A 14,844-nucleotide genomic window follows, 5' to 3' on the forward strand; every position below is an offset into this window, starting at 1 on the left:
GTGTTGTTGTGTATCAACATAACAAAAGTCACTCATACATGGAGCTGAGCACTTCTTGAGAAGCTGATATGTTAGGTGGGTTCCTTGTCACCATGACATGGCACGTCCTCAGGTTGCGGATGGAGCAGACACACTCCAGGTACGGATAGCTGTGAATATATTGGATAAGCAGTCGCGGGCAGCTGACGAGGTGTGATCCTCCAGCTTTGGGGTTGGGCATGGGGCTAACAACTCCTCACCGTAAAAAATAAGCTTGTTATGAAAATCTGCAAGAAGGATTTGACCTGGATGGATTCCTTGATAACAAAGTATTGTTTAGGTTCAAAATTACCTCCAATAAGATTTGTTCCAGAGAATAAGAGCCAGAACACAAGATCAGAATGAAAATATTCTTCACTTTAACCAAAAAAAGATATATATATATATATATATATATATAGTGAGAGACTGTTCAGATACTTACAGCAATGTGATAACACTCCATTCTGTTAAATATTCATGATAAAAGACAGTTCCTTCCATTCTTTCCTTGTCTTCTTCAAAACTTCCACATCAAAGCTCAGCAAAGGTTAGCAGAGAAAACTGATGCTTCCCACTCTCAGAGAACCAATGGTACTGTCAACATTTCTTGAGATTACTTTTTGGCTTAGAAAACAAAAAACTCGTTTATAATACAGTTACTGTACAATCTTAGTATTTTAACAAAAATTTACACGACATAACACCAGAAAATGTATTATGTGTCTTTTAAATCTACAATATGAAACAAATGTCTTTCACTTTGCAATGGCTTATTTCTTCTGTGGGACATGACTTCCATAAATTTATTATTTATATGACTTCTTGGCTCTCCAGTCTAGGTACTCATCAAATTCAGCTTCATCTGCACTAGACGCTTCAAGGTCATCGTCACCAGCATTGTTTCTTCTATTCACAGCTTTCACTACTGCTTCTTTCTCAATCACCAGGTCTAGCACTCTGTAAAATACAATTTTTCTTTTAATTTGCTTAGTGGGGGGTGGAGTCCAACTGGGTCCACTCAGCATGGCGGCCACTGAGTGGACTACCCCAGGTGATTATGATGATGGAGAATTTGGTGGAATGAAGATTGACAGGGTAAACCGAAGTACTCAGAGAAAAACTGCCCCAGTGCCACTTCGTCTACCACAAATCCCACTTGACCAGACCCGGGATCGAACCCGGGCTGCCGCGGTGGGAAGCCAGCGACTAACCGCTTGAGCTATGGCACGGCCATGTAAAATATAAATAACACAGACAATTCCATAAGTAAGCCATGCATCTACACGATATGTTTTGTTATTACAGACTTCCTCCTTCAGTTCCCTGTTTGGCTTCCTCATATAAAATAATTCTTTTACCTGGACCAATTCCGCATCTGTTCATCAATCTCATCGATTTGCCTTTCTGCTGTGGCTTCTTCCTGATCTTCAGCAATGATCTGTGCAGATACTGTGGCCTCTTCCTTCATTTCTTTCTGAAATTTCTCCCATTCCTCTTCAATTGGGTCTTTGTATTCCACATTGCGTGCCTGTCAAAACAGAGCAACTGAATAAAGCTGCCAGTCACTCAGCTACTCATGAATTTCACAACATTTTATGGAACCCGAATAGTCATTATTGTCTTCATGAGAGCCCTCTACAGGTCGTTACCCTGAGCCAGATTTATCCATTTTATACCACCCCATCCTATCTTTCTAAGGTCCATTTCATCTTCCCATCTATATCTAGGTCTTTCTAGTAAAATTCTACATGCAATCCTCTTCTTCCCCCATGCACGCTACATGCCCTGCTCATCTCATCCTCCTTATCCTGATCATTCTAATAATACTTGGAGAAGAGTACAAGTTATGAAGCTCCTAATCATGCAGTTTTCTCCAGCCTCCTGTCACTTCATCGCTTTTTTGGTCCAAATATTCCCCTCAGCACAATGTTCTCAAGCACCCTCAGTCTAAATTCTTCCCGTAATTTCATAGAGCAAGTTTCACACCCATACAAAACCACACATAAATACGTTGTGCGTTCAAGTTCTAAGGTCTCCGATTTTTTCTCACACAATAATCATACAAAAAATTTGAAACTTCTGTCACTTTTCAACGTAATCTCCCTGCAGCCGTACACATTTTTCACAACGTCGACGCCATGATTCCATGGCCGCTGCGAACGCTTCTGTAGGAGTCTGTTTTGACCACTGGAAAATTGCTGATGCAATAGCGGATTGAAAAACGGCATCCATATCTCATCCATTGTCACAGTTGATGAAAAGAAAGTCCCATTCATGTCTTCATCATTGCCATGCGTGCAGCCTTGTGGTCATCCGCCAAAATCTGTGGAACCCACCTGGAGGACACTTTCCGCATTCGCAGGTCTTCATGCAGGATTTTGTGCACATCCCACAGAAATGCCAACTTTGGAGGTGATGTTTTCCACACTCAATCACCGATCCTCCAAAACAACTTTCTCAACTCGCTCGACCCTGTTGTCAGACCGGCTAGTGCAAGGCCGAGATTGTTTTGGTTCGTTGTCACACGATGTTCGGCCTTCTTTGAACTGTCGCACCCACGAGCGCACATTTTTCACATTCATGACACCATCACCACATGTCTCACTCAACTGGCGATGAATTTCAATGGGTGTCGCACCACGCAAGTGGAGAAAACGAATGATTACTCACTGTTCTTGTAACGAAAACGTCGAAATTTTAAGTATCAAAAACACTCCTCACTCTCGCTGCTACCACTAGAGTTCTGTGTGCCGTAGAGTGCTGCCATCTCTGTCACGCATTCACAAAGCGTGCACACGTATTTTAAACTAAACTGCATGTGTCTATCTCCTCCCAGTCCTGAGAAAAAAAATCGGAGACCTTAGAACTTGAACGCCCCTCGTACACATCAGCCTCCTATCCATTGTGTACTGGGGACTCTTTCTCCGGGAGTAAAGCAACTGGAGCGGGAAGCTGACCACTCAACTCCAACTAGTGCCAATGTCAAGATAATGTGGATCTATACATCCACTCCCCCCTACGCCTTCATGGTGTAGTGCGTAATTAGTTAAGCACAGAGACAACTTTATTTACTTTATCATAAAATATTCCAAGTTGGAAACAACACTTTCTGCAGAATATGTGAGCCGATACATGACAAAATTTACTGACCAACAGCAGAACTCCGTCATTAATATCAGCAGATTTTTCTGTACTAAACATGAACTGTACTGTGTTGGATTTGAGATTCTCACAGCAGTCACTAAGAAAAATACAGTCTTCTGGAATGTAACAACATGTAGTTCAGAGACAACCTGATGTTTTGGAGGAAAATACTGCTTCCATCTTCAGGGTCAACAAACCAGGAAAGCTGGTGGCAAGTTAAGACAGTGACCTACATAGTCACTGCCATAAGAACCTCAACTCCAACACAGTAATAATACAATTTCCACTGTACACACATTACATTTGCTGCACACATGCACATACATACAAATATATGGTCTTCAAAACTCAATTCGTGTCTAAAACACTGAATATTTCCTCCTGCCCTTTGCCTCTTTCTCATATCCAAAATCAATGAATGAAAAAAAAAAAAAAAGATTTACACTACTTTGAATATTAGGGAGAATACTTACAAGAAGAACCCAGCATGTTTTCTATGCAGCAGTAAATACTGTTCCATATACACAAGTAAAATCAGTCTGTGTGACTCATTCTAGTGAGTCACCTGGTAGAGCCAGGACTGTGGACAAAGTGGCGCTGGAGCAGGTTTTCTCCGAGTACTTCGGTTTCCCTTGCCAATCTTCATTCCACCAATTGCTCCACAATCACCCTCACATATCATCTGGGTCTGGTACAATAGGCCAGAAGTGGCCGCAGTACAAGGGACTTAGTTCCACCCCACTAACAATAAAAGAAAAATAAAAAAGATCCTAACATGGAAAAGAATTGTAAGTAAACATAATGCACGGAAGTCCACTGTTATTTCGGATATTTCCAAGCCCCTATTAATGGGATACATTATTCCTCACCTTGGCATCCAGCAGGGGGTCATCAAAAAAACCTTCTGGAAGGACCTCTTCTTGACTTGATGCAACTGTTTTGGTGGTCTCAGGTGGTGGTTCAGAATCATCGTCTGATGGATACTCTCCATCTTCCATTACAGTATCCTCATTCCGATTAACTTCTTCTACAGTTGCATGATTTCCCAAATCGAAAAAGTCTTCTGGCACTTTCGGCTGTGGTGCATTTTTTAGAATTCCTGTCATAGATATAACATTTTAAAATTAATATCAACTAGAATCTTAAAAAAAAGACGTTGCCTCTGTGACCAAGAAGCATGTCACAAAGCTATGGGAGACTGAAGGGCCGTGCCATAGCGCAAGCGGTTAGTCGCTGGCTTTCCACTGTGGCGGCCCGGGTTCGAGCCCGGGCCTGGTCAAGTGGGATTTGTGATGGACGAAGTGGCGCTGGGACAGGTCTTCTCCGAGTACTTCTGTTTCCCCTGCCAATCTTCATTCCACCAAATTCTCCATTATCATAATCACCCGGGGCAGGCTACAATAAGCTAATCAGTGGTCGCCGTGCCGAGTGGACCCAGTTGGACTCCACCCCCCACTAAGTGAAGTGAATCATGCAAAGAGAAGAAGACAGCCCATGAAATACAACTGTCCATAAACTGCATTAAATTGGCAATCAATGCAAGCTGTATCCAAAGCAACATGAAGGACACATGACAATGTTACTACTGAATAAGTCCATGAGATCTTTACAGATTTCGAACTGTGTGGCTTGTAGTCTGCAAACGAATTACACCGACCGAGCGACCATTGCTTGTTGGCAAAATCAGTGCCAACTTTAGCGGATAGAGGGTGTCATGTGGTCAGCGCAACAAACCCCTACGGCCGTTAATTTTGGTTTTCTAGACTGGAGCCGTTATTTCCTTGAAACAGCTCCTCAGTTATCCTCATGAAGCTCAGTGGAGCCCATTCCAGACCCACTACTTCTCAGAAAATCTGGTAGCGCCATAAATCGAACACAGGACTTCTGTTTCTGTAGCCAGGAACTCTGGTCATTAGACCACCGAGGCAGTCTTTCAAACTGTGTAATGATATATTTTTTAATTAAGGACCACACCACAAAGACATTTGGAGAAATTGAGGTATAGCTCCAGGTATTCTTAATATCGGCACTAGATGCGGGTAAGCCGTTCCAGAAAACAGAAAGTAACAACCGTGGGAAATATTTGCGCTGACCACACGACACTCTCTATCAGCTAAAGTTGGCACTAACTTTGCCGACAAGCAGAGGTTGCTCAGTCGGTATAGTTCACTTGTGGACTAAAGCCATGGAGATAGAGTTAGATGGGGGTGAGTGGTTGTTTCATGTCCCAGCCAATTTACAAAAAGGGAAGAAATTCTGACACCCATCAGACAGGAGGCTGGGTGAGCCTCAGGTGGTAAAGATCACCAAATTGGAATGTCCCATCTCAGCTGGAACCAAACCAAGCTTCCTCAAACAAAAAAGCAGGTATGAATTGCTATATTAACCTTTGAGTTTTTTAGGGGGTGGGGTCTCTTCAGTCTGTGCTGGTCTCTTGAGTTTTGGAACTGAAGGACACACAAAATTCACTGTTTCTTCTCTTCTCCTCTTGGCATCAGCAAAGTTTTCACGATGTTTCTTGCTATTGATATGGACCTTCCATATTGCTTCACTGCGGACTACTGATTCACACACTGTGCATAACAGCTGTCCGCTGTCATTGTATGTGAGAAATAAGTTAAGTATATATAGATAATCATGAATTTAGAGAAATACTAAAAAGTAACCAATGCATCACTAGGATATGCGATCATGTTCGCGTAACCAACTGCAAGTGAAAATTTGTATCTAACATGTTGAAAATAATTTTATTTCATCGTGTAACAATTTTTAACTTTTATACTAAAACGTACATGCCTGACAAATAAAATGTTCTTTTTACCAATGAACTATGCCTAGGTCACAATGAAGTGCAGGCTGATTGGCATCAGTTTCTCACCGTGAATGACAATTTTAATTCTATGATAGTAGTTCATTTGGGACTTGCACTCCACAGAGCGACAATGGAATAGTTTTTCTGCTGAGCACAGGTTTGTTTACTACTCACTTATCACTAATCCAGGTGTGTAACATACCTTGTTGCCCAGAATATTATATGTCTTAATTAAGTAAAGAATTTATGTGGAATCAGAAAGCACATTTCGACGTAGAGTAACTTTGGGCCTTGTACAGTATTCCGCACACTAACCCCTAAACCTTGTTAACATCACTGTAATATTGAAGTCGAAATAACAAAGATGCTACATTCAAAGGCTGAGTAAACCTCAATAAAAATCGTCTGTTGAGAAATACAATATACACACAAATCGACATAATACTAATGTCACAAATAATGCACTCGGCAATACATAACCTAAAATTTTTACGCTAAAAAGGATATTTAGCTAATGGAGAATCTATCTTCTTAACTGTTTTTGAGATCTTGCGTTTCTCTTCAATCATTATACGTCTCAAGTCATTCTGTGTAATCTTCTTCTTTCCTGTTACAAGAGACCCAGCCATAATCCTTCACTTTTTTCCGCATAACATTTCTTCTTCCAGTGCACAACCACCTTGCTACACTTACACCTCAGCTAGTCACGGATTAATATCCAGTAGCCCAAACACTGTGCCTGTTTGAGCGAGGGCACACCGATGAAACTGGCAACCGCAATTTCCGAGAATTATCAGCCTGAGATGAACACGTTTTTTTAATGGATCTGGGCAAATTGAGGAAACGGCAACGCAACTCGCGTAAGACTGAGAAACTCAACTTCCTGGCTACGGAGTATACCAGTATTCTCACAATTCCGTTGCGACGCGGTTTCCTAGTGTCAACTGTTTTATAACTTAATTGCAGTTTATTTAACAATGCTATAACACAGACTACTGCATCAAATAGGAAGGCTGTGAATATTGAACTAGAAAAGATGAGATTTGCACCTTAATTTCAAGAACTATTCTTGAATTTGCCTATAGTGACTGTGGAAAAACACAAAACACCAGTCAAGATTCAAACTGACACCTCCTGAATTAAAGTCAAAAGCATTACTACTTGACCAGTTTATCATGTCTTTTCTTTGACTGAATCTGACATGTGAGAAATCTGTCCCGAACAAAACAGCGAACATCTCAGACTGCCACTGGTAACAAAACATGGTGTTTCCAATACAGCCACAGAAACAACCCATAATAATTTGTATGGAAATCGCTACTGTTGCCCAGTCACGAAATTTCAGTAAAAAAAACTGTAAAAAGGATCCTGGAAATCTTTGGATTTGCACAGCTTAGTGCTTACGTCCATTCCTGATGATACTACTGCCAAAGATGCAAGGTAGGAGGTTCTCACCTGAGTATGAAAGTATTTGCCTGAATTGCCCCACAACATATGTAGTTCTGCAAGACAATGCCTTGTCTCCAAGCATCATACACTGTGGTGCTTACCCATAACTATACTCTCCAAATCTCATAATGTGCATTTTCTTCTTACCACTGGCTGAAGGCTTCAAGGATGGTAAGTCTTTGAGTGACTTCAAAGGTTGTGCTACAGAATGCCATGCATGGTGGTTATCAAAATGTTTCAAATAACTGCACAAATACTGTCAGAATTATGTAGTGTGGACACATTTCATGCGAGGATGCATTCCTGAAGACCTTGCATAATTCAAAACAAATTTTCTCGTACGAATAACACACACTTGAATTTTACAAAAGTTTTTGAGATTAGCTTTATTTCAAACTCTGCACTAAAGTGAGAATATATTTTATACTACACTATTTTAAATTTGAATGAAGTGTGACCACTCTGTAGTAGCTCAAGGATGATTCTGAAAACTTATTTCCCTTGGGCCAATTCCTTCACCTTTCTTATGTCACTCAACACATCCCAACTCTACCAACTTTCACCCTGAAAATGGATGTTGATTTCTCCAAAACATTGCCAACCACCTGTAAGACTACACTGTATCAAAAACACAAAACGTTACCCACATAGCATCTGGCATTCAGACAAGAACACAGTTCTTAACAGTATCAACTTCATCTTCCTTATATTCAGGCTCTATAAATAAAGGAGAGAAAACTTAGTGGATAATAACAAACGCGAAAACCCTTTAAAAACCCCAGTTCCAGAAAAAAATCATATATTTCTGACAAGAAATGATTTACAAATGAACTATCGCCACACATTTACATCCATTTATACACAATTTCCACACATACAAGTATGCACACCCACCCACCCGCGCACACACACACACACACATGTACTATCAGGCGCAGTTCCACACACTTTACATATACAACTTGTGCACACTTAAGAAAACAAGCAGCATATTATATATTTCATTCATTTTTTTGTATGAATCCAGCCATTTTGGGGGGATAATGGCTGAAACCTTTTTTTGTTGTTGTTATTGTTTTGTGCAATGAAATTTATCCTCCCATTGGAAGCTGTTACCAAATTTAACCTTCACAGTGAATCTTGTTTTGCACACTAATAGCAACAATACTAATCACACGAACAAGAGCAGTCATATACTAATATTTGCAATGGTAAAGGGGGGAAAAGTTCTTTTTTTATTTTAGAGACTATACTAGATTTTATATTATATATAACAATATTTATATTACGAACTGTGAATGTGTCACATGCACAGAAAAAGATGTTATTTTTTCACATTTCTTAAAAAACACTTCGGTTTTCTGCTTCTAAGAATTTTTTAAATCTTTTCTTGTTTTTAAAAAAACACCACCATTCCACTGATGGCACTGCAACTGCTCAGCACGCCACTTTTTTAACAAATGGATTGCTGTTCTCTTCACAGCAACAAGTAACAGAATTCTTCACTTCCTAATGCAAAATTTTGGCTCCTTCTCTTAATGTAACAAACTCTTTATCACCTAGGTATGTGCGAGAATGTCCTTTGAGTCTGAGATAACAATTTGGAAAAATTTGGAGACCTGCGGCAAGAACTAGAATAAACATCAATTCTTTCATTGCACCCACAATTTTTAAATACTAGCCGCTTTAATGTTCTGGAGTGTACTACTTATCCTGTTTCATATCACATTTTTTCAATGAAAAATTTTCATAAACCACTACATTTCAAAGAATAAAATCTATAAAGTTGATTTATGCTAGCTTTGCCAACCTCAATGACTGTAATGGATCAGACAGTTTGCAGGTTATTGTGGATGTAGGCAAAAACTCTTCCATGATGAAGACTGAAAAATCAATGTTAAAGTTGACGGCATGATTTTTTCTCAATTCAATTCCAAAAATTCAAAGTCTCGCACATGCCTATTACTTTCTACACAGTGAGGTGTCCTTTATACAAAATACAAAAATGTTAAGTCCAAGGAAGACGAAAAAAAATAGAAAGAAAAACAGATATCAGAACAAACAAGAACATTTTGACAAAACAACTCACATGTCATAATTTGAGCTTAATGGAGTCTAAACCTTACTTTTTTATAAGAACAAAGATAAATGAAAGAACACAAAATGAATGAAGGAAAACTAAGGTATACATTGTAGGTCAAACAATGGAGGGGGGAAAAATTTCAAAATGAAGACAGCCTATGACAGTACTGTAAATCACCTGTTTTCAAAATGTCTTCTCAATGTCACTCTCAAAATTCAGTCCTGCAAGAAGCAAAGTTTTGCATGCATGCTTTGAACACGCACTCATTTGAGACAGAAGGAACATAACCACTACTCAATTTATCATATACTTGGAATGCTATTTAAATGAAAATAAATACATTACTATATGGGGCACAGTTTACAACAGAATCAGTCTAATCCAATTTTGAACATGTAGTCTACAGTTTCAGTAAAGCTGCACAGTACAATGCTTAATCATCGAATATTAAAGCCTGCAAGAACCTTTTTCAGAAACTCAAAATTCCTCACACATACTTTAATAGCAAGTGGCAGTTCCTACATTGATTGCTAGAGAACTGAGAGGAACTGTACCAAATGTGAGATCTCTGGTTCTTACGGTGGTGCTTATGAAGAGTGCCACCGTCTTCCAGCATGTGACACTGTACAGGCTGGTAGAAGTACAAAAGCATTTCAGAAGAATATCTTGCCTCCTTCTTCATGGTTGAAGAGAAGCACAGCAAGCAGAATACTCTACTTGCTTGCTTGGTTTACTCAATGACCCTGAAGATAGAAGCATTATATTCTTCTGAAACATCAGTAGCTTCTATTCGAATACATCACACCCCAGGATATAGTACTCTCTATTATGAAAGAGTTCAAAATTACCTGACAGAAATTAACATACATATATATGGAAAAACTGAAAGAAAACACATAAGATCCATTACAAAATTAAAGCATTAAAAACATATTCATAAATCAGGATTAGAGTGATATCATACTTATTCTGTAAATGTTCCAACTTTATCAGATATTAAGGACTGAAGAAAACAAAGTGCACTAAAAATATTGTTAATGATCAGTGCATTTAATATAAAGACAACTATGACAAACATATGACACAACACACAGTCAGAAAGTACATTTCTCAACCAGAGATTGTGAGCAAAATGTTCTGGTTTACTTTCTTTGTTGCGTCACTCAAGTCCTGAAGTCACAAAAGCATTCCAGTGATCCTTTACATCACATGCTATATAGCATCTTCCTTGTCTAATTTTCAAGCATGAAAAGTTATGCCATCACACAAACCTAAATAACTACAGCTGGAACTGGCAGAAAGCATAGTTTTGATTTCATTGATTGTACATTATTTATATTATAGACAAGAAACTTCTATACAAACTGCAATTTGCCATGTGACTAGCTCTCGTTGCAGGATGATAATTGGCCCCTTAAAATCAAGCTATAGTCACACTCGGCCTTAAATAACAGCAGTAAAAATTTTAACTATGCATAACATTGTACTACAACTTGTTTACACTCACCTGACACTGAAGACCCATTATAACCAATTCCTAAGTGACAAGTGACTAGAACTGAACTTTGAGATGGTTTCCACAATTGCTGAAATCCAATAAAATTTACGCTGCTGGATTTGAGGTTCTCACAGCAGTGACCAAGCAAGAGTTCTGCCATCTGGGATGTAATACCATGCAGTCAGGTGATAGTCAACCAGTGTTTCAGAGGAACATATGGCTTATTCTTTGACTCTGAAGTTGGAAGTAATATGTTCTGCTGGAAAATCATGTCATTTTCACTGGACTGTATGGTATTATATCCTGTACAACACAACTCTTCCAAATTCCATACTATTCCCATTGAATACTAAATTTGAAAACCCTGTTAACTTATTATGTCACATGGCTGATCTCTCCATGTCTCAATTTATGAGCCAGTATGTTTCAGCCAAACCACATAGATTTAGAAGTTCATATGACTGAAAAATTAAGACCACCCTACCTATTTGGTGTACAAAAAAATTCAACTACAAGTCACATTACTGTCAACATCAGGACACAGTGAGCCATGTTTTCCACCAAAATTGGTCGCTTCCTTTCTCAGCATCAATCCTACAGGAAGACATTTTAAAAACTTCTTCTGTGATTTATGGATCACAATTCTACTGTCATGAAAAGGGAAGTGATGCAAGCATTAGTAATAATGCAAAAATAAAATAATGACACATGAGATTCTCACAGCTGTCACTGTGAAGATTACAATCATCTGGGATGGGACATCATTCCTCAAAAACTCCAGTAAACATTTACTGGAATATACACTTTCACAGAAAACAGTAATCTTCAAATCAATTAGTGACTACACCAGCAATTAGTACATAAATTTAGGTGAAGGAAAAACTATGTCTTCTCTTGGAATAGATGCAAGGATGGATGGAAAGGCCTCTCAAACAAAGAATATCAGCCCTAACTGTTTACACCGCTATGCGGAAACTCCTTAGACAACACAGGTGCTGCGGTATATGTTGCTCCATTTTGATTTCATCTCTAACACTGTTCATTCTAACTAAAGACAAATTACCCTAATGCACCTAGTCTTCACCTTCTGGTATTCTCTCAACTTCACATCTATGAAACTTTACTTCACACTTTTAAAGGGTTAAAAAACATGGCTTATGGAAATATGTAACACATCCTCCCCCACTATGACTACACAGAACACAAATCACAAACTTCAAATCTTCAAATATAATACTATGTATTCTCACAAAAGCTTCCCATCAGCTATCTTAGAAGTGGAAGTAATGCAACTTTGTACTCATCATAAACATCAGTCTATCTTCCTCTTCAAAGCTGCTCTTTGGACACCAGCGCTCATGCACAGCGTAGGCAGAAGAACGATATTAACATGATGTTAACATCCTTTTGCCAGCAGAAGACTATATGCAGACAAGGCTTCAACATTATCTCAAATCCTCAAAAACAATAATTTATAATAAATTTTGAATCCTGGAGGAAACAGTATTTCTGACAGTTCACAAGAAAGTTAATTATGAGAAATAAGTACTGTTCCACATGTGGAGCATCATGTACGTTTCTACAATTTCTGAAGTCCTGTGCAGATTAGTGGAAAGAGGACGAGAAATTAAAATCATTTATACGTAACAGTCATTACTCGTGACCTGTATACTACCTGTGACAAATTCACTGTACACACACCTGCAGTTGGCAATCTTCCTTTTGATGCCAAAAAAAAAATCTATTACCATTCTATTTCTTAATTAGGCATTATGAAATTATTAGAAAAGGCATCACTTGCCGAGCCATAAAACTTCCCCCAGCTGTTGGCATAAGGGGGGTTCATTGACACACAGGGTTGATCTTAGTTAAATGTGACTTATGGACATTCCAAATATGCTAATAAAAAGTATTCAAAAGCTTCAGTCAGTCAACCTGCAATTACAACCCCCCATCCTTTAACAGTACACTGCATTGTACATGAAACAAAGCCAAACGGATCAAAGTCATTACAAACAAAAGCAGAACAAGGGTTATGGAAAGAAGGTCAACTTCGTCCGTCACAACGTACACAACTAAGGCCGTTGTCGGCGAATAATCGCGATGGTGTTACTATTTTTTCCCAGTAAGACAATATTAAAAAAAAAATTATCCAGTGGGAAGTAATTCAATGCAGTTTTAACGATAGATTCGAGATGGTGGTGTTCCTCTCTTGAAGCATTGGCGCGCACACGCAAGCACACAGTGCTACTCAATTTTCAAAACATAAGATGCGTGTCGCTCTTCAGCAGCCACACATCTCAATGTGCTTCACGCACAGCAACAGGTCCCAACGATGATGTCCACACAATCATCGCAGTGGTGTGATATGAGTAAGCGGGAAGCCCACCACACACGCCTACACCAAGTTGTACTCCTTCAGGTTCGACTGCAAAATTGTGTCCTTCACTGCTGCAAACACGAACCGGATATTCTCTGTGTCTAGATACAGAAAAACATATTCACAATTAGCTGCACATATTAATCTCAACAAAAGTAACAGTCAAATGTTCAAAATCCACATATAATAATATATACAGGAAGAACATATTTTACCAACAAATCTATTTTAAGTCAAAACTTCACAGGTTACATTCGCATTTTCAGATAGATCTCAAATGACATAAGGTCACAGTTTAATGTAAACATGGTATTCTTAACTGATAAAATATTTACAATGATACCTACTCTCACCAATTTTCTTCTTTTTTCTTTGTTACAATTGCATTTCACTAATAAAAATGGCTGACAAACCTATTTTAGAACATTACAAGAAAATAATGATTCTCAAACTTCGGGACATTCAATGATTCAACAAAGGAACTGAGGAAAACCATGGCTCAAATTAAATGGTAAGAAGGTTGCGAAATTGAAGACATAAGTGAAGATCCCCCTCGTTGGTGTCTCCACCTTATCGTGGTGAGGGGGTTTGAGTATGCCAAGGACCCTGAGAGCTATACCAGTGGTAGCGTACCTACTGGCAGGGCCTCCCTTGCTGGACAGGTCAAAGTGTAGGTCATTTCCTCTGGAGACAAAACAAACCGGAATGACCAGAAAACAAGGAAGAAGACGTAAGAAGATGCTGGATGACCTTGGGGACAGAAGAGGATATTTTTATTCGAAGGAGAAAGTTTGTGATCACATTAAGTGGAGGAAGTGTTTTTGGAAGAGACTGTGGACCTGTCATCTGACAGATTACTGATGAATGAATGAAGTGAAGATATTCTAGAATGAAGATATATTTTGGATCATTCAGTAAGATAACAAAAGAGCAGAATATTCAAAATAACATTATCAAAAGAATTTGAAGCAGCTCAATATTACCAAGCGATGAAAGATATAATATAATTAAACAAAAAATATGCCACTGTAATACAAAAGTATTTGATGATGATTTGATGTACATGAAGACAAAAGAACTAGGATGGAAAGAGAATCCTGGGATTCAAAATGTTGGCATCGAAGACTTCCAGGGGAATAGAATAGTAGATCAGAGGCAAGTGCTGAAAATTTGGGAAAAGTATATTACAGAACTATATGATCAACCTAATCGGCCAGAAACCTTAGAAGTTGAACCGGAAGAAGAAGTAGATACAGACGGGAAAGGACCATATATTTTACAAAGTGAGGTGGAAAAAGCTATCAAGGAAATGACGAAGGGAAAGGCTACAGGAGATGATGATGTACCTGGAGATGTGCTCAAGTTACTGGGAGAAGGTGGTTTGAAAACACTGACAAAACTAATGAACACCATATATGAAAGTGGAGAGTGGCCCAAGGACTTTACAGAAGTTACAA

The 14,844-nt window shown here is 38.8% G+C and overlaps 2 protein-coding genes across 6 annotated transcripts in view; both read right to left on the minus strand.

The window, feature by feature from the left end:
* Positions 1-624: 624 nt before the first annotated feature.
* On the minus strand, positions 625-6,779 carry LOC111872669 (zinc finger protein 830). The gene is made up of 5 exons (XM_023866775.2): positions 6,485-6,779; positions 5,553-5,770; positions 4,035-4,264; positions 1,380-1,549; positions 625-978 (listed from the first exon to the last, which is right to left on the minus strand). The coding sequence occupies exons 1-5, from the start codon at positions 6,604-6,606 to the stop codon at positions 828-830; spliced, it is 891 nt and encodes a 296-aa protein (XP_023722543.1). The 5' UTR covers positions 6,607-6,779; the 3' UTR covers positions 625-827.
* A 1,412-nt stretch (positions 6,780-8,191) lies between these two features.
* The window catches only part of LOC111872659 (guanine nucleotide-binding protein G(q) subunit alpha), a 65,961-nt gene continuing 59,308 nt past the window's right edge, over positions 8,192-14,844 (minus strand). For all 5 annotated transcript variants that reach the window (XM_023866754.2, XM_023866755.2, XM_023866758.2 and 2 more), the window contains one exon: positions 8,192-13,488. In XM_023866754.2, coding sequence (XP_023722522.1) covers positions 13,406-13,488 — 83 coding nt within the window. In that variant the 3' untranslated portion in view covers positions 8,192-13,405. The remainder of the gene's footprint in view (positions 13,489-14,844) is intronic.

The sequence above is a fragment of the Cryptotermes secundus genome, unplaced genomic scaffold (assembly GCF_002891405.2).
Source record: "Cryptotermes secundus unplaced genomic scaffold, Csec_1.0 scaffold61, whole genome shotgun sequence".
Classification (NCBI taxonomy): domain Eukaryota; kingdom Metazoa; phylum Arthropoda; class Insecta; order Blattodea; family Kalotermitidae; genus Cryptotermes; species Cryptotermes secundus.